Raw genomic sequence first — 19,184 nt, forward strand, 5'->3', positions numbered from 1 at the left:
TGGAAAAATCTGACTCCCATCTTGACTATCAGAGAGGGTAGCCATCTTGACCATCAGAGAGGGTAGCCATCTTGACCATCAGAGAGAGTAGCCATCACAGCTAGAGAGAGTAGCCATCACAGCTAGAGAGGAGCCATCACAGCTAGAGAGGAGCCATCACAGCTAAAGAGTAGCCATCACAGCTAGAGAGGGGCCATCACAGCTAGAGAGAGTAGCCATCACAGCTAGAGAGAGTAGCCATCACAGCTAAAGAGTAGCCATCACAGCTAGAGAGGGGCCATCACAGCTAGAGAGAGTAGCCATCACAGCTAGAGAGAGTAGCCATCACAGCTAGAGAGGAGCCATCACAGCTAGAGAGGAGCCATCACAGCTAGAGAGGAGCCATCACAGCTAGAGAGGAGCCATCGCAGCTAGAGAGTAGCCATCGCAGCTAGAGAGGGGCCATCACAGCTAGAGAGGAGCCATCACAGCTAGAGAGGAGCCATCACAGCTAGAGAGGGGCCATCACAGCTAGAGAGGGGCCATCACAGCTAGAGAGGGGCCATCACAGCTAGAGAGGGGCCATCACAGCTAGAGAGGGGCCATCACCGCTAGAGAGGAGCCATCACAGCTAGAGAGGCAGGAGAAAAAATAAGAGGAGGGGGAATATAAAGAAAGAGGGGGCTAGATAGATATGTACATTGAACGGCTCAAAGCGAGAGAAAGAGAGAGAGAGAGAAAGAGAGTAGAGCGAGAGGAAGGGAGAGAGAGTCCCTGTGGGTGTTATTCAGATCAAGGTCAATGTGAGGGGCTGTATGGTGTCAGGGTAGGCTGGAGGTCCTGCGCTCTGTGATGGCCACCATATGCAGCCTGCTGACCTGTGGCTGACAGGGCCACTGACTCACCAGGCTCCTCTAACCCTCAAACGCCCCTGGACGACACACAAACATACGGGTGAGGGGCAGAAAAAAAGATGACATGGCTTGGAGCTCTCTGAAAATAAGAGAAAACAGACCCTTCAGCTCTGACCTTTATTCTGTTCTCTCTTTTCTTTTTCTAGTAGATGATATCTATTTTTTCTCCTCATCACCTCTATCACTGCCCAGTAGGCCTATATTCTAATCTACCTCTAATACTCTCTCAGTCTCATCGTCTTCAGGTTGAGGTCAAACTAAAAGACCCCATCCTCTTCCTCCTGGCCCCCCCACTAGTCCTCTGAACATCAAGCCTCATGGTGCTGTGACCACCCAGTGGAGTTTAATATCCTCAACGGTCACAATGATTCACAAACTAATGGCTGGCCAGACCAGATGTCTTTCTATTTGGCTAATACAGAGGGACAGAGCCTCATCAAGGAGCCCTGTGATAACGTTCATCTGGAGAATAAATAGGCTTCCTCTGAAGTAGGGCTTTAAAAGACCTCCCTCCTTTAAGAGACTCTGCCTTTCATGAGGAACCCAAAAGTAACAGCGAGAAAATGAATAGAAAGACAGGGAGCGGACAGACAAGAGAGCGAGAGAAAGAGAGGAGGAAGACAGGAAGCGGACAGAGAGGAGACAGAGAAAGAGGGGGAAGACAGTAGGTGAGAAAAGAAGGGAGAGAGAGAGAGGAAGGAGACAGTAGAAGATGACAGGAGGAGGAGAAGAGAAAAAACAGGGGGAGAGGGAAGACCGTAATAGGCAAGAGGGGTAGAGAGACAGGAAGAATATTCACATTGAAAACACACACATGAAAGCCTTGTGTGCTTAAGAAAGGAGAGGGGGAGCGACTCCAGACAGTTTTTTATGTTTTCTGAAGGAGCCTGAATTCCCAACGACTGACGAGAGAAAAATAGCTTTTGTTTTAGTTTAGGCTGAAATTGATCCCTTCCAAATCTGACAAGTGAGCTTTCTTTGAAAAGTCACCAGACAAAGTTTTCTCTGAGAGATATTAAAGGAGCGCTCCCACTGGGTGTTCCTACTCTTGATTTAAAAACCACTGTGGAAAAGGTTGAGGGAGACTTCACACACACACACAAACACGCACACACTCAGAATTGTTATGTAGAGAGACCGAGAAGCACAGTTCTGGTGACTTATTAAAAGGACATTCTACTTCAAAATGAATGAAAATTACATTTTGCTGACACCATCGAAAATGGCATTTCCAGAAATGAGCCCAATAACATATTGGTAAAATTATTTGTTGAAATTATTTTAACATATTGGACCTTGCATATATCCTATGCATGGTCCATATTATCACGTATGCTATTAGCAATAAGCATTATCACCTGTAAATGACTGCAGCGGAAACACTGGTATGAAAAACAAAGAAAGTCACATTTACAATAAATCACTGGGAGCATATACAGTGCCTTCAGAAAGTTCACACCCTTGACTTTATCCCAAAAAAAAATTGTGGTACAGCCTGAATTCAAAATGGATTAAATATAGTTTTTTTGTCCTACACACAATACCCCATAATGTCAAAGTGGAATTATGTTTTTCAAAAATTTCAAAATTAGTAAAACATTAAAAGCTGAAATGTCTTGAGTGAATAAGTATTCAACCCCTTTATGGCAAGCCTAAATAAGTTGAAGAGGAAAAATTTGCTTAACAAGTCACATAATACGTTGTCCCCCCCCCCCGGGGGACACCGGTCGACCCTACCAAGTGGCGTGGCGAGAAGCTGTCTCCGCACCACGTGCTCTCACCACTGGTGTCCCCCAGGGCTCAGTTCTAGGCCCTCTCCTATTCTCGCTATACACCAAGTCACTTGGCTCTGTCATATCCTCACATGGCCTCTCCTAACATTGCTACGCTGACGATACACAACTAATCTTCTCCTTTCCCCCTTCTGATAAAGTAATCCCCCCCCCCCCGAGGATGGATCAACATTGTAATTACTCCACAAAACGAACCTAATTGACAGAGTGAAAAGGAGGAAGCCTGTGCAGAATATGCATCCTGTTTGCAACAAGGCACTAAAGTAATACGGCAAAACATGTGGCAAAGCAATTCACTTTTTGTCTTGAATACAAAGTGTTATGTTCGGGGCAAATCCAATACAAAACATTACTGAATACCACTCTGCATATTTTCAAGCATAGTGGTGGCTGCATCATGTTATGGGTATGCTTGTAATCATTAAGGACTAGGTCGTTTTTCAGGATAAAAAAAGATACAGAATGGAGCTAAGCACAGGCAAAATAATCCTAAAGGGAAACCTGGTTCAGTCTGCATTCCACCAGACACTGGGAGATGAATTCACCTTCAGCTGGAGAATTACCTAAAACACAAGGCCAAATCTACACTGGAGTTGCTTACCAAGATGACGGTGAATGTTCGTCAGGCATTAGGGTTCGCAGTGTGGTTAGGTTTAAAATCAGATTTTATGACTTTGTGGCTGTACCAGCTAGTGTGAGTCACTCAGAAAGCATAATAACACGGCATAAGCCATGGCAAAATTAGTAGAATTGCAGGAAATTAGCTTTAAAACTGCAATTTTTTCTCTCCACCCATGGCAAAACAGCAATATTTTGTCTCTGCGGTGGCTAACTTTGCCACCGCTGCTGAAACAAATCCTAGGGAAACACTGAGGGAGTATGAGGTCTATCAGTGGACAATGAGGGTATACAGTGGGGAAAAAAAGTATTTAGTCAGCCACCAATTGTGCAAGTTCTCCCACTTAAAAAGATGAGAGAGGCCTGTAATTTTCATCATAGGTACACGTCAACTATGACAGACAAAATGAGAAAAACAATTCTAGAAAATCACATTGTAGGATTTTTAATGAATTTATTGGCATATGATGGTGGAAAATAAGTATTTGGTCAATAACAAAAGTTTCTCAATACTTTGTTATATACCCTTTGTTGGCAATGACACAGGTCAAACGTTTTCTGTAAGTCTTCACAAGGTTTTCACACACTGTTGCTGGTATTTTGGCCCATTCCTCCATTCAGATCTCCTCTAGAGCAGTGATGTTTTGGGGCTGTCGCTGGGCAACACAGACTTTCAACTCCCTCCAAAGATTTTCTATGGGGTTGAGATCTGGAGACTGGCTAGAGCCACTCCAGGACCTTGAAATGCTTCTTACGAAGCCACTCCTTCGTTGCCCGGGCGGTGTGTTTGGGATCATTGTCATGCTGAAAGACCCAGCCACGTTTCATCTTCAATGCCCTTGCTGATGGAAGGAAGGTTTCACTCAAAATCTCACGATACATGGCCCCATTCATTCTTTCCTTTACACGGATCAGTCGTCCTGGTCCCTTTGCAGAAAAACAGCCCCAAAGCATGATGTTTCCAACCCCATGCTTCACAGTAGGTATGGTGTTCTTTGGATGCAACTCAGCATTCTTTGTCCTCCAAACATGACGAGTTGAGATTTTACCAAAAAGTTCTATTTTGGTTTCATCTGACCATATGACATTCTCCCAATCCTCTTCTGGATCATCCAAATGCACTGCAGACGGGCCTGGACATGTACTGGCTTAAGCAGGGGGACACGTCTCGCACTGCAGGATTTGAGTCCCTGGCGGCGTAGTGTGTTACTGATGGTAGGCTTTGTTACTTTGGTCCCAGCTCTCTGCAGGTCATTCACTAGGTCCCCCCGTGTGGTTCTGGGATTTTTGCTCACCGTTCTTGTGATCATTTTGACCCCACGGGGTGAGATCTTGCGTGGAGCCCCAGATCGAGGGAGATTATCAGTGGTCTTGTATGTCTTCCATTTCCTAATAATTGCTCCCACAGTTGATTTCTTCAAACCAAGCTGCTTACCTATTGCAGATTCAGTCTTCCCAGCCTGGTGCAGGTCTACAATTTTGTTTTTGGTGTCCTTTGACAGCTCTTTGGTCTTGGCCATAGTGGAGTTTGGAGTGTGACTGTTTGAGGTTGTGGACATGTGTCTTTTATACTGATAACAAGTTCAAACAGGTGCCCTTAATACAGGTAACGAGTGGAGGACAGAGGAGCCTCTTAAAGAAGAAGTTACAGGTCTGTGAGAGCCAGAAATCTTGCTTGTTTGTAGGTGACCAAATACTTATTTTCCACCATAATTTGCAAATAAATTCATTAAAAATCCTACAATGGGATTTTCTGGATTTTTTTTTCTCAATTTGTCTGTCATAGTTGACGTGTACCTATGATGAAAATTACAGGCCTCTCTCATCTTTTTAAGTGGGAGAACTTGCACAATTGGTGGCTGACTAAATACTTTTTTTCCCCACTGTATAGTGTCTCCCTCTATGCAGTCAGTCTCACACAAGAACCAGTATCACACAGTCCACCTGAGTGATATGTGTATGTGTGTGTGTGGAGGTGTGTGTGTGTGTGTGTGTCTACATGGCGTTTCTGACTCTCCTGAAGTATCCCATAACACCTACTGCTAGGCTGGAGAGTTTATAAGCTGTCAGAATTGTAATGTGGAGTCGATATGGCCCTGCAGAGCTTCCCTGGGCCAGATCAGTTACACAGAGACCTTTTCATTCCCCTGCATTTTAAACCAGACCGCTGGAGTCAATATTGGCATTTACAATGCAGGAGGAGAGAAGGCTTATGGCTGCATAAATGAACTATGAGGAGAGAGATGAACCCTGAGGTGGTCTCAGTCATAGTCAGCATTCAGGTAATAGAGAAGGTAGACGCTAAGAATGTTGTATTTTACAACTTAAAGGGATACTTTGGGATTTTAGCAATGAGGCCCTTTATCTACTTCCCCAGAGTCAGATGAACTCGTGGATATTATTTTTATGTCTCTGCGTGCAGTTTAAAGGAAGTTGCTAACTAGCGTTAGCGCAATGACGAAGTATATGGGTATAATAATAAAATAATATAATATGCCATTTAGCAGACGCTTTTATCCAAAGCGACTTACAGTCATGTGTGCATACATTTTTACTTATGGGTGGTCCCGGGGATCGAACCCACTACCCTGGCGTTACAAGTGCCATGCTCTACCAATTGAGCTACAGAGGACCACATGCTAGTAGATACCTAGTAGATACCCATAGACTTATAGTCATTGCGCTAACGCTAGTTAGGATTGGCTCACGAAACTACCTCTAACTTCCTTCATACTGGACACAGAGATACAAATGGTATCCACGAGTTAATCTGACTCTCCTGATGTATCCCTTTAATGTTAGATGGTTCCTCACCCTGAAAGGAGTCATGGGCCAGGAGAAACTGTAATCCATGATTCGGTTTTCTTTAAACAGTCACTACAAACTTCAGCTAATTTGAGCCACCAATTTTTTGCGGGTTGTGGCTTAAGTTAAATAGACTTAGTGGGGTAAGAGGTAAATAGACTTCCTTGGGTAAGAGGTAAATAGACTTCCTTGGGTAAGAGGTAAATAGACTTCCTTGGGTAAGTGGTAAATAGACTTCCTGGTGTAAGAGGTAAATAGACTTCCTGGTGTAAGAGGTAAATAGACTTACTTGGGTTTGGGGGGAAGAGGGTGCAGCTCTGGTAGTGAATGATTTCCTTGACGATGGGCAGATCATGGGGCAGGGGAGGTGGGGGCACGTAACCAAGGCCTGGCATCATGGGGTTCATGCCTGGCATCATGCCAAGGCCTGAGTCAAAATCTGAAGGAGACACACACACACCAGAACACACATACATGAGAATGGAATAACACGCATATAAAAACACAATTTCCACAGGCATTAGTTCATCCCATGTTGACATTTTCATGTTTCATTTGACATTGTGTCTCTCTCCTTGAACACTTTGTGGAGGTTTCTGTCAACAATGGTGATACACAACCAGTCTATAAATAACTGAATACATGCTCTGATGAATAAATGAACAAATAAATATCCTACATGTTTAAAGTGGAGCTACATGAGCTTCTACTGACTCTCCTCTCTGCTGTTGATTGGCTGGCCTTTGACCTTCCTGTCTGTAGTCAGAGAGAGGGAGAGATGGATCTGAGAACTAGCACACAAGCGAGCCTTCATTCACAGGTAGGGGACTATTGATTTAGACTGCAGCTGGATTCACTCTGCGCACACACACACTAGCTGACTTCCTGCAGATTATTATTTAAATGGAAATTACATGTCCTCTAATGCACCTGCAGAAGACTGTGGGCTTGAAAGCTTGCTTCGTTATGTGTGTGTGTACCACTTAGTAAAACCATATGTGGATAACTTATGTTTAAATCCCAGATAGGGCAGCAATTGCATCTCTGTGAGACGAGGAAGCTTTTCAATAATTTCAGCTTTCTGTGTGTGAGAGAGGAAGGTATTTGGATGAGGAAGAGAGGGAGACAAGCCAGAGGTGTAACTGGACCAATCAGAGGAGAGGACAGTACCAAGTAGAGGAAGTCTAGGTCCGCTTCATCTCTCTTTCTGTGACCCTTATTGATGACCTCATCTCTGGTAAGTAAGTGATAAGAGGGACCCTGTTGCCCGGGTGATGATGACTCCTGCCCAGCGAGGCGGAGGAGAGGTGAAGTGATGACTGGAGGAGAGATAGAGGGGGGAGGGAGGTACAGCGGACACTGTGTCTTCTGAATACCAAGGCCAGTCTCAGTGGCAGCTCTGGTCTCAGGGCTGGGTGAGAGGCCCACCACAGAGCTCTCTGATGGGCCTCAGACAGGGTAATACTGGGGTTCAGCTCTGGTCTCAGGGCTGGGTGAGAGGCCCACAGAGGAAATATCTGGTAGGCCTCAGAGAGGAGTGGAAGTGGGGCTGTTCTGGGTTAGGGAGGGATGCCCACTACAGAGCTCTATCATGGGCCTTACTGCGACAGGTGTGCGCTGCTTTCATAACTACCACTTAGTAGATGACTGTAAGTCGCTTTGGATAAAAGCGTCTGCTAAATGGCATATTATTATTATTATTATAGTAGGGCTGCACAATTAATCCGATTCACATCGAAATTGCAATATTGGCATATTTTTTAAATGCATCTCAACCATTTTTATAGTTTTGAGACTACTCAAGCAGCACAGCTATTCCTCCTCGCTGTTAGATTCAAAGTTTGCATGCTGTTCTGAGATAGAACAGATTGCTCCAAACAAGAATGAGGCTGCATTCCACGTTCCTTCTTAATATAAGTCATTCAATTTCTATGATTCCAACAGTTCACACGTTTTGATCTTTATTGCACGGCAAATTGCAATATTTGGTCAAACATTCGCAATACGATTTTTGGCCCATATCGTGCAGCCCTACCTCTTGACACTGAGGAAATGGGCACAGTGCTGATGAATAATGGAACACACTCCTGGCTGCCACACACATTTTGAGCACAAAGAATAATTTCCTCAAAGTCACAGAGTCACTCTTGAAAAAACACAAAGCTATTAAATCGAAGACTTCTGCTGCATATTTATTCATGACATGAACATGACAGATGATAGGAGCCAAACCAGGCTTTGGGTGCACATGACGGAAATAAGATCTTGTTTGATTAAGACCAGGCTGTTTCCATTTCACTGCTGCATTTTCCTTATTCCTTCCAGTGTGTGTGTGTGTGTGTGTGTGCGTGTGTGTGTGTGTGTGTGTTAGGGTACTCGAACTGACGTCAAAACTCTATTTTTAACCAGAGATCAATTTTTTTTCTCCAAATACTGTAAAACCAGACAACAATGTGCTTTGACTCTAGTGTTCCATTTGTACATGTGCATTTGCGGGGCACAACAAAAAAAGAAACCAAGCCAAGCATCAAACAGTTCTTCTCCTAAATTTCCTTTCTCCTTCATGTCTCACTCACTCAATTGCGTTCCGACCTCTCTTGCTACACACGTGTGCTGAGCGCGAACACAAGCTCCTGTAAGGCCTACAGTGATAAATGCCTATAAAAACGTATCTAACTGATGGGATACACAAGCTACATTCCTTGCCAAATGACGATAGTTTTATCACAAATTCTAAATGGACTGGTTGACTGAAGTAGGAAAATATTACAATGAGCTGCAGTTTTGGAATAATTGCGTCCTGTCTAATCCCGCTTAAACTACTTTGCGGTCATCACTAGTTAGCACAGCCACAAAGTCAAAATTGGCTATATCGCAAAAATTCATACAAATAAATCATTAAATAAAACGCTTTTTGGTCTTCATTTAAGGTTAGGCATAAGGTTAGCAGTGTTAAGGTTAAGGGTTTCAAATCTGATTTTAAGACGAGAAATTGTAGAAATAGGCAGGGTTTGAAATTGCTTTCACCTGGATTCACCTGGTCAGTTTATGACATGGAAAGAGCAGGTGTTCGTAATGTTTTGGACACTCAGTATAGATAAATGCACACATATTTTTTCCCCAGTGCTAGCCTAAAAACAGCGTACTGAAAAAAGAATCATGCGACTACTCGAACAGTCAAAACATTTCAAATTCCCATCCCTAGTGTGTGTCCTATTCCATTGACAGCCAGAGGACAGAGAACTGTGTATGATAAGAGATCATTTGAACGCTGCTATTCTCAGGGACTTTCAGCTACAGCAGGATTCTATGTAAAGACAGAACAATGGAGACTCAACCCCTCAATCCATGTTTCACATCTTTTAATTTATTTGGTTGGAAACACCCACACACGCACAGACACAAGCGGGCCCATGCAAGTGTGTTACACACACATGCAAGTGTGCACATGCACACAAACACCACCAGACACACACCATCTTCAGTGTGAAACAGGCCTCTTCCAGCCAGAGGTAAAACTGTGTAGAGCCAGAGAGAGAGCAGGAGTCTCCTGAACAGAAACATCAGTGGAGAACTCTGTCTTCTCTCCAGCCACACAAGGTCTCTCTCCCTCTCTCCCCCATCTCCCACTGGCTCCATCTCTCTCCTTATCTCTTTCTTTCTCACAAGCATGCATGCACACATGCCACTTACACACAGACAGACAAACACATCCAACAGTCCTGTCTCTCCATGTTAACCAATCAGCTTCCCAGAGGTTTGTTGAAGGTAATTACATTTCATGCTGCCCATCAATCAAATGTCCAGCCAGGAATAAAAAATGTGGCATTTGACTGTAGATACCTCCTGGCTATCAACACATTACATCAGCCCTCTCTCTCGCCTCCTCTCCCCCTTCCTCCTCCTGTTTTCCAGGGTAAATGTCCCCTCCGGCAGAGTGTGTGCTGGGTGGAGGGAAGGAGTACACGAAAGGCTATGTAGAATAAATATTAGTTAATCATAGGAGAGCTATAACTCTGCCCACTGGTGATGTGGAGCAGAGCATGCTGGGGGATCTCCAACTGAGGAGAAGGAAGTAACTAGAGAAAGTTCACAAGGCAAGAGATAAATTCCAGCCAACGCCTGTGATTACCTTTAGTTAGCATTCTTTGTCTTAGCCAAGGCCAATGTGCGTCCTTCAGAAATGTGAGTTCATATTTCTTACTCTTCATGAGTTGTGGATGCAATCGGCGACGATTGTGGTTTTCTTTGTTATACTAATTCACGTTTTTAAAGCGAGCTAGCAACTGTTAGCTTGCTTACTCTTGTTGTTTTTGTCATCTCATTTCAGACAGTATAATGTCCACCAGTGCCTGGTTTTATATGCCCTGTGGTTGTATGGATGTACTGTATACTGTATAGATTACGTATTTTGTTAGCTATGAGCCTTGTGGATGTAGCTATATACACACACACTGAACAAAAATATAAACACACCATGCAACAATTTCAACAATTTTACTGAGTTACAGTTCATAAGGAAATCAGTCAATTGAAATAAATTCATTAGGCCCTAATCTATGGATTTCACATGACTGGGCAGTGGCGCAGCCATGGGTGGGCCTGGGAGGGCATAGGCCCACCCACTGGGGAGCCAGGACCACCCACTGGGGAGCCAGGCCCAGCCAATCAGAATGTGTTTGTCCCCACAAAAGGGCTTTATTACTGACAGAAATACTCCTCAGTTTCATCAGCTGTCCGGGTGGCTGGTCTCAGACGATCCTGCAGGTGAAGAAGCTGGATGTGGAGGTCCTGGGCTGAAGTGGTTACACATGGTCTGTGGTTGAGAGGCCGGTTGGACATACTGCCAAATTCTCAAAAATTACGTTGGAGGCTGCTTATGGTAGAGAAATTAACATTAAATTATCTGCCAACAGCTCTGGTGGACATTCCTGCAGTGAGCATGCCAATTGCATGCTCCCTCAAAACTTGAGACATCTGTGGCATTGCATTATGTGACAAAACGGTTGAATTGTTAGATACTACTGCACTGTTGGAGCTAGGAACACAAGCATGTCGCTGCACCCGCAATAACATCTGCTAAATATGTGTATGTGACCAATACAATTTGATTTGAAAACTGCACATTTTGGAATGGCCTTCTATTGTCCTCAGCACAAGATGCACCTGTGTAACGATCATGATGTTTAATCAACTTCTTGATATGCCACACCTGTCAGGTGGATGGATTATCTTGGAAAATGAGAAATACTAAAAGGGATGTAAACAAATTTGTGCACAACAATTGAGAAATAAGCTTTTTGTGTGTATGGAAAATGTCTGGGATCTTTTATTTCAGCTCATGAAACATGGGACCAACACTTTACATGTTGCGTTTATATTATATATATATATATATACTACCAGTCAAAAGTTTGGACACACCTACTCATTCAAGGGTTTTTCTTTATTTTGAAAAAAGTTTTACATTGTAGAATAATAGTGAAGACATCAAAACTATGAAATAACACATATGGAATCATGCAGTAACTGAAAAAGTGTTAAACAAATCAAAATATAATTTTAGATTCTTCAAATAGCCACCCTTTGCCTTGACAGATTTGCACACTCTTGGCATTCTCTCAACCAGCTTCATGAGGTAGTCACCTGGAATTAACAGGTGTGCCTTCTTAAAAGTTAGTTTAAGCCAATCAGTTGTGTTGTGACAAGGTAGGGGGGGTATACAGAAGATATATTTGGTAAAAGACCAAGTCCATATTATGGCAAGAACAGCTCAAATAAGCAAAGAGAAACGACAGTCCATCATTACTTTAAGACATGAAGGTCAGTCAATACGGAACATTTCAAGAACTTTGAAAGTTTCTTCAAGTGCAGTCACAAAAACCATCAAGCTCTATGATGAAACTGGCTCTCATGAGGACCGCCACAGGAATGGAAGACCCAGAGTTACCTCTACTGCAGAAGATAAGTTCATTAGAGTTACCAGCCTCAGAAATTGCAGCCCAAATAAATGCTTCAGAGTTCAAGTCACAGACACATCCCAACATCAACTGTTCAGAGGGGACTGTGTGAATCAGGCCTTCATGGTTGAATTGCTGCAAAGAAACCACTACTAAAGGACACCAATAAGAAGAAGAGACCTGCTTGGGCCAAGAAACACGAGCAATTGACATTAGACCGGCCTCCACAATCCCCCGACCTCAACCCAATTGAGATGGTTTGGGATGAGTTGGACAGCAGAGTGAAGGAAAAGCAGCCAACAAATGCTCAGCATATGTGGGAACTCCTTCAAGATGGTTGGAAAAGCATTCCAGGTCAAGCTGGTTGAGAGAATGCCAAGTGTGTGCAAAGCTGTCATCAAGGCAAAGGGTGGCTATTTGAAGAATCTCAAATATAAAATATATTTTGATTTGTTTAACACTTTTTTGGTTAATACATGATTCCATATGTGTTTCTTTCATAGTTTTGATGTCTTCACTATTATTCTACAACATAAAAAATTGTAAAAATAAAGAAAAACCCTTGAATGAGTAGGTGTCCAAACTTTTGACTGGTACTGTGTATATAATATACACTACCGTTCCAAAGGTTGGGGTCACTTAGAAATGTCATTGTTTTCCATGAAAACATACATGAAATGAGTTTGAATAGGAAATATAGCAAACTGAATAGGAAATAAGGTTAGAAATAATGATTTTTAATTGAAATAATAGTTGTGTCCTTCAAACTTTGCTTTCGTCAAAGAATCCTCAATTTGCAGCAATTACAGCCTTGCAGACCTTTGGCATTCTAGTTGTCAATTTGCTGAGGTAATCTTCAGAGATTTCACCCCATGCTTCCTGAAGCACCTCCCACAAGTTGGATTGGCTTGATGGGCACTTCTTACGTACCATATACGGTCAAGCAGCTCCCACAACAGCTCAATAGGGTTGAGATCCGGTGACTGTGCTGGCCACTCCATTATAGACAGAATACCAGCTGACTGCTTCTTCCCTAAATAGTTATTGCATAGTTTGGAGCTGTGCTTTGGGTCATTGTCCTGTTGTAGGAGGAAATTGGCGCCAATCAAGCGCCGTCCACAGGGTATGGCATGGCGTTGCAAAATGGAGTGATAGCCTTCCTTCTTCAAGATCCCTTTTACCCTGTACAAATCTCCCACTTTACCACCACCAAAGCACCCCCAGACCATCACATTGCCTCCACCATGCTTGACAGATGGCATCAAGAACTCCACCAGCATCTTTTCATTTAGTCTGCGTCTCACAAATGTTCTTCTTTGTGATCCGAACACCTCAAACTTCAATTCGTCTGTCCATAACACTTTTTTCCAATCTTCCTCTGACAGTGTCTGTGTTCTTTTGCCCATCTTAATCTTTTATTTTTATTGGCCAGTCTGAGATATGGCTTTTTCTTTGCAACTCTGCCTAGAAGTTCAGCATCCCGGAGTCGCCTCTTCACTGTTGACGTTGAGACTGGTGTTTTGCGGGTACTATTTAATGAAGGCCTCTGTTTCTCAAACCAGACACTAATGTATTTGTCCTCTTGCTCAGTTCTGCACCAGGGCCTCCCACTCCTCTTTCTATTCTGGTTAGAGCCAGTTTGCGCTGTTCTGTGAAGGGAGTAGTACACAGCGTTGTACGAGATCTTCAGTTTCTTGGCAATTTCTCGCATGGAATAGCCTTCATTTCTCAGAACAAGAATAGACTGAAGAGTTTCAGAAGAAAGTTATTTGTTTCTGGCCATTTTGAGCCTGTAATCAAATCCACAATTGCTGATGCTCCAGATACTCAACTAGTCTCAAGAAGGCCCGTTTTATTGCTTCTTTAAATCAGCACAACAGTTTTCAGCTGTGCTAACATAATTGCAAAAGGGTTTTCTGATGATCAATTAGGCTTTTAAAATGATAAACTTGGATTTGCAAACACAACGTGTCATTGGAACACAGGACTGATGGTTGCTGATAATGGGCCTCTGTACACCTATGTAGATATTCCATTAAAAACCAGCCGTTTCCAGCTACAATAGCCATTTACAACATTAACAATGTCTACACTGTATTTCTGATCAATTTGATGTTATTTTAATGGACAAAAAAATGATTTTCTTTCAAAAACAAGGACATTTCTAAGTGACCCCAAACTTTTTAACAGTAGTGTATATTAATTTTTTTGTATTTACCCCCTATTTCTCCCCAATTTCGTGATATCCAATTGTGATCCTATTACGATTGTCTCATCGCTGCAACTCCCCAACGGGCTCGGGAGAGGCGAAGGTCGAGTCTTGTGTCCTCCGAAACATGACCCGCCAAACCGCGCTTCATAACACCCGCCCGCTTAACCCAGAAGCCAGCTGCACCAATGTGTCAGAGGAAACACTGTTCAACTGACGACCGAAGTCAGCCTGCAGGCGCCCGGCCCACCACAAGGAGTCACTAGAGCGTGTTGAGCCAAGTAAAGCCCCAGCCGGCCAAACCCTCCCCTAACCCGGATGACGCAGGGCCAATTGTGCGCCACCCTATGGGACTCCCAGTCACGGCCGGTTGTGACACCGCCTGGGATCGAACCCGGGTCTTTAGTGACGCCTCAAGCACTGTGATGCAGTGCCTTAGACCACTGCGCCACTCGGGATGCCCGTTGCGTATATATTTTTGTTCAGTATACAAGTTAATGCAGCTGTGTGAGGATGATGGTGCTGCTCGGTAGTGCTGTGTGGCTGCACGCCTCTGATCTTTCATTAGTGAAGTCACAGCCATGTTGTTAGGCTGTATTGTCCTGTACAGCACATAAACTATTGTAGTCATATTATTGTTTATAGCCTACATAATTGTAGGTTGTATTAAGCTTATACCTGCCATTTACTATTACATTTAATTTCCCCTTTTTCAGATCACACAGTCTCTTGGTTAAAACAATTGTCAAGCCATACCTTAAAGTGCCTTAACTCATACACTGTGCTGTGCCGTTCCTGTGAATCAGCATTATTAAACCACCTCAACTGGAATCCTACCCGTCTGTCATCTGTGCCTTTATAAGCACCTGGGAGAGAACACATTGTGCTAAGACAACCCTAAAATAATATACAGTCCACTTCAGGGAGGGTGAAGCTGCCGATATACTGTTTAACAGCAGGGAAATTAATAATTAAATAAATTATTAATTTATTTTTGCACACTGAGTTCTCATTAATTGCCATCCAAAAGAGCAATTGTCCAAGAACGACGCTTCATTTACATTGTGACGATAATGACATCATGAGCATGGCTGCAAGTGTTCAGATAATCATGAGATTCCCCTTTTTCATCATATTTATTGAATATCGGTCATCGGTGGAATTATCGTCTAATATCGATATACTGGTAAAAGGCCAATGTTGGCCAATAATATTGGATATATCGGTCAGGCTCTAGTTTTCAAATTGTCCCCATAGTAAAGTCTCTACAGTAACATGTCCCCATAGTGAAGTCTCTACAGTACCATGTCCCCATAGTGAAGTCTCTACAGTACCATGTCCCCATAGTGGAGTCTCTACAGTACCATGTCCCCATAGTGGAGTCTCTACAGTACCATGTCCCCATAGTGAAGTCTCTATAGTACCATGTCCCCATAGTGAAGTCTCTACAGTATCATGTCGCCATAGTGGAGTCTCTACAGTACCATGTCCACACAAGACAACATGTCCCCTTAGTGGAGTCACTACAGCACCATGTCCCCACAGTGGAGTCTCTACAGTACCATGTCCACATAGTGGAGTCTCTACAGTACCATGTCCCCATAGTGGAGTCTCTACAGTACCATGTCCCCACAGGACAACATGTCCCCATAGTGGAGTCTCTACAGTACCATGTCCCCTTAGTGGAGTCACTACAGCACCATGTCCCCACAGTGGAGTCTCTACAGTACCATGTCCCCATAGTGGAGTCTCTACAGTACCATGTCCCCATAGTGGAGTCTCTACAGTACCATGTCCCCACAAGACAACATGTCCCCATAGTGGAGTCTCTACAGTACCATGTCTCCATAGTGGAGTCTCTACAGTAACATGTCCCCATAGTGAAGTCTCTACAGTACCATGTCCCCATAGTGAAGTCTCTACAGTACCATGTCCCCATAGTGGAGTCTCTACAGTACCATGTCCCCATAGTGGAGTCTCTACAGTACCATGTCCCCATAGTGAAGTCTCTATAGTACCATGTCCCCATAGTGGAGTCTCTACAGTACCATGTCCACATAGTGGAGTCTCTACAGTACCATGTCCCCATAGTGAAGTCTCTACAGTATCATGTCGCCATAGTGGAGTCTCTACAGTACCATGTCCACACAAGACAACATGTCCCCTTAGTGGAGTCACTACAGCACCATGTCCCCACAGTGGAGTCTCTACAGTACCATGTCCACATAGTGGAGTCTCTACAGTACCATGTCCCCATAGTGGAGTCTCTACAGTACCATGTCCCCACAAGACAACATGTCCCCATAGTGGAGTCTCTACAGTACCATGTCTCCATAGTGGAGTCTCTACAGTAACATGTCCCCATAGTGAAGTCTCTACAGTACCATGTCCCCATAGTGAAGTCTCTACAGTAACATGTCCCCATAGTGGAGTCTCTACAGTACCATGTCCCCATAGTGGAGTCTCTACAGTACCATGTCCCCACAAGACAACATGTCCCCTTAGTGGAGTCTCTACAGTACCATGTCCCCATAGTGAAGTCTCTACAGTAACATGTCCCCATAGTGGAGTCTCTACAGTACCATGTCCCCATAGTGGAGTCTCTACAGTACCATGTCCCCACAAGACAACATGTCCCCTTAGTGGAGTCTCTACAGTACCATGTCCCCATAGTGAAGTCTCTACAGTACCATGTCCCCATAGTGAAGTCTCTACAGTACCATGTCCCCATAGTGGAGTCTCTACAGTACCATGTCCCCATAGTGAAGTCTCTATAGTACCATCTCCCCATAGTGAAGTCTCTACAGTACCATGTCCCCATAGTGAAGTCTCTATAGTACCATGTCCCCATAGTGGAGTCTCTACAGTACCATGTCCCCATAGTGAAGTCTCTATAGTACCATGTCCCCATAGTGAAGTCTCTATAGTACCATGTCCCCATAGTGGAGTCTCTACAGTACCATGTCCACATAGTGGAGTCTCTGTTGCATCCCACAGTGTGTGTGACGTTTGGTGTGGTGTTCTTTTATGTTTTTAATTTTACACTATGTTTGTAAACCATCTGTCAACGATGACTTTACAGTGGTGGGGTGTTGGACTGATCTTGTCTATCGTGTACATACCCGCTACAAACTGACTAAATGATGAAAACGCTGCTGGCAGCGGAATCCAATACAGCAGAGAGTTCTGACTACAATGCAACGCAAACACGAACGCGATGGATATCCCAATGGCCCATCTAATCCCCGATTGTCTGTGAGTGGTTTACAAACCCAAATGCAAACGTGGAAACACGGGGGAATCAGACAAAGACTTAAAAAATGTAAGAACAAACTTCCCTTACCCACCACCTTGCTGATCAATGCCCAGTCACTGAGGGGGAAAGCAGATGAGCGGTCATCGAATCTGCGCTTCAAACACGAATACCGGGAGGCCTGTTTGCTGGCGTTTACTGAGACTTGGCTGGATGACAGAGTACCGGACATGGAAGTGGAGCCGGCCAGCTTCACACTGGTCAGAGTGGACCGTGATCTGACCGTCACAGGGAAACATCACGGCGGGGGCGTCTGCCTGTTTGTCAGGGACCAGTGGTGTAAATCGATCCTGGTAAGAGAGAGACTCTGTACCCCCGACATTGAACTGCTTTCTGTGTCACTGCGACCCTACTATATGTCCCGTGAGTTCCCCCAATTGTTTGTTACAGTTGTGTACATTCAACCAAACGCTAATATAGGGATGTAGCTCAGTTGGTAGAGCATGGCGTTTGCAACGCCAGGGTTGTGGGTTCGATTCCCATGGGGGGCCAGTATGAAAAAATAAAAATAAAAATAAAATAATGTATTCACTAACTGTAAGTCGCTCTGGATAAGAGCGTCTGCTAAATGACTAAAATGTAAATGTAAATAGCAAAAGCATCAGAGATGACTTATAATCTGTCACAGAAACTGGAATCCATCTCCCCGACGCACCCATATTTATTTTAGGGGATCTTAACAACTGTACTTTGCACAAGGTCCTGCGCACGTACCACCAGTATGTGAAATGTCACATTAGGAAAAATAAGACTCTTGCTTTGTGCTATGGGACAATACCAAATGCTTTCTCTGCCACCACCAGACCTCCCATCGGGACATCAGACCACAATGTTGTCTACCTCTGGCCAACCTACTGTCGGCTCCTGGAGAGGGAGAAACCTACAGTTAAAACTGTCCAGATCTGGAATGGCAATAGTATCACTCGTCTCCAAGGGTGTTTTGACTGTACTATGTGGGAGGTTTGAGGACAGCAGCTCTGATCTTGATGAACTCACAGATTATGTTTCAGACTATGTAAACTTCTGTGTTGAGTCAGTTGTGCCTACTAAAACCTGTAAAATCTTCCCTAACAATAAGCCTTGGGTATCAAAAAATCTAAAATCACTACTTAATAGGAAGAAGGCAGTTTATGCTGAGGGTAACAGACAGGCTTTAAGAGATTTACAACATGAGATCAAAAGACAGACACTGGTGGACAAGAAGGCATACAAGCAAAGGGTGGAGAGGACCCTCTCCTAAGGAAACTCAAGGGTGGCCTGGCAAGGGACTAAATCCATGGCTAGTGCCCCCCACATAGGCAGGGGAAAAAACAATGCTGACCTTGGGAGACATGAGGGCCAGAACATGGCTAACCAATGCTGACCTTGGGAGACATGAGGGCCAGAACATGGCTAACCAATGCTGACCTTGGGAGACATGAGGGCCAGAACATGGTTAACCAATGCTGACCTTGGGAGACATGAGGGCCAGAACATGGCTAACCAATGCTGACCTTGGGAGACATGAGGGCCAGAACATGGTTAACCAATGCTGACCTTGGGAGACATGAGGGCCAGAACATGGCTAACCAATGCTGACCTTGGGAGACATGA

General features: G+C 44.0%; 1 protein-coding gene across 4 annotated transcripts in view; it reads right to left on the reverse strand.

The window, feature by feature from the left end:
- Positions 1 to 19,184, reverse strand: part of LOC121540806 (ecto-NOX disulfide-thiol exchanger 2) — a 284,655-nt gene that overhangs the window by 58,743 nt on the left and 206,728 nt on the right. For all 4 annotated transcript variants that reach the window (XM_041849939.2, XM_041849931.2, XM_041849916.2 and 1 more), the window contains one exon: positions 6,399 to 6,548. In XM_041849939.2, the coding sequence (XP_041705873.1) occupies positions 6,399 to 6,548 (150 nt within the window). The remainder of the gene's footprint in view (positions 1 to 6,398; positions 6,549 to 19,184) is intronic.

The sequence above is a fragment of the Coregonus clupeaformis genome, chromosome 3, assembly GCF_020615455.1.
Source record: "Coregonus clupeaformis isolate EN_2021a chromosome 3, ASM2061545v1, whole genome shotgun sequence".
Classification (NCBI taxonomy): domain Eukaryota; kingdom Metazoa; phylum Chordata; class Actinopteri; order Salmoniformes; family Salmonidae; genus Coregonus; species Coregonus clupeaformis.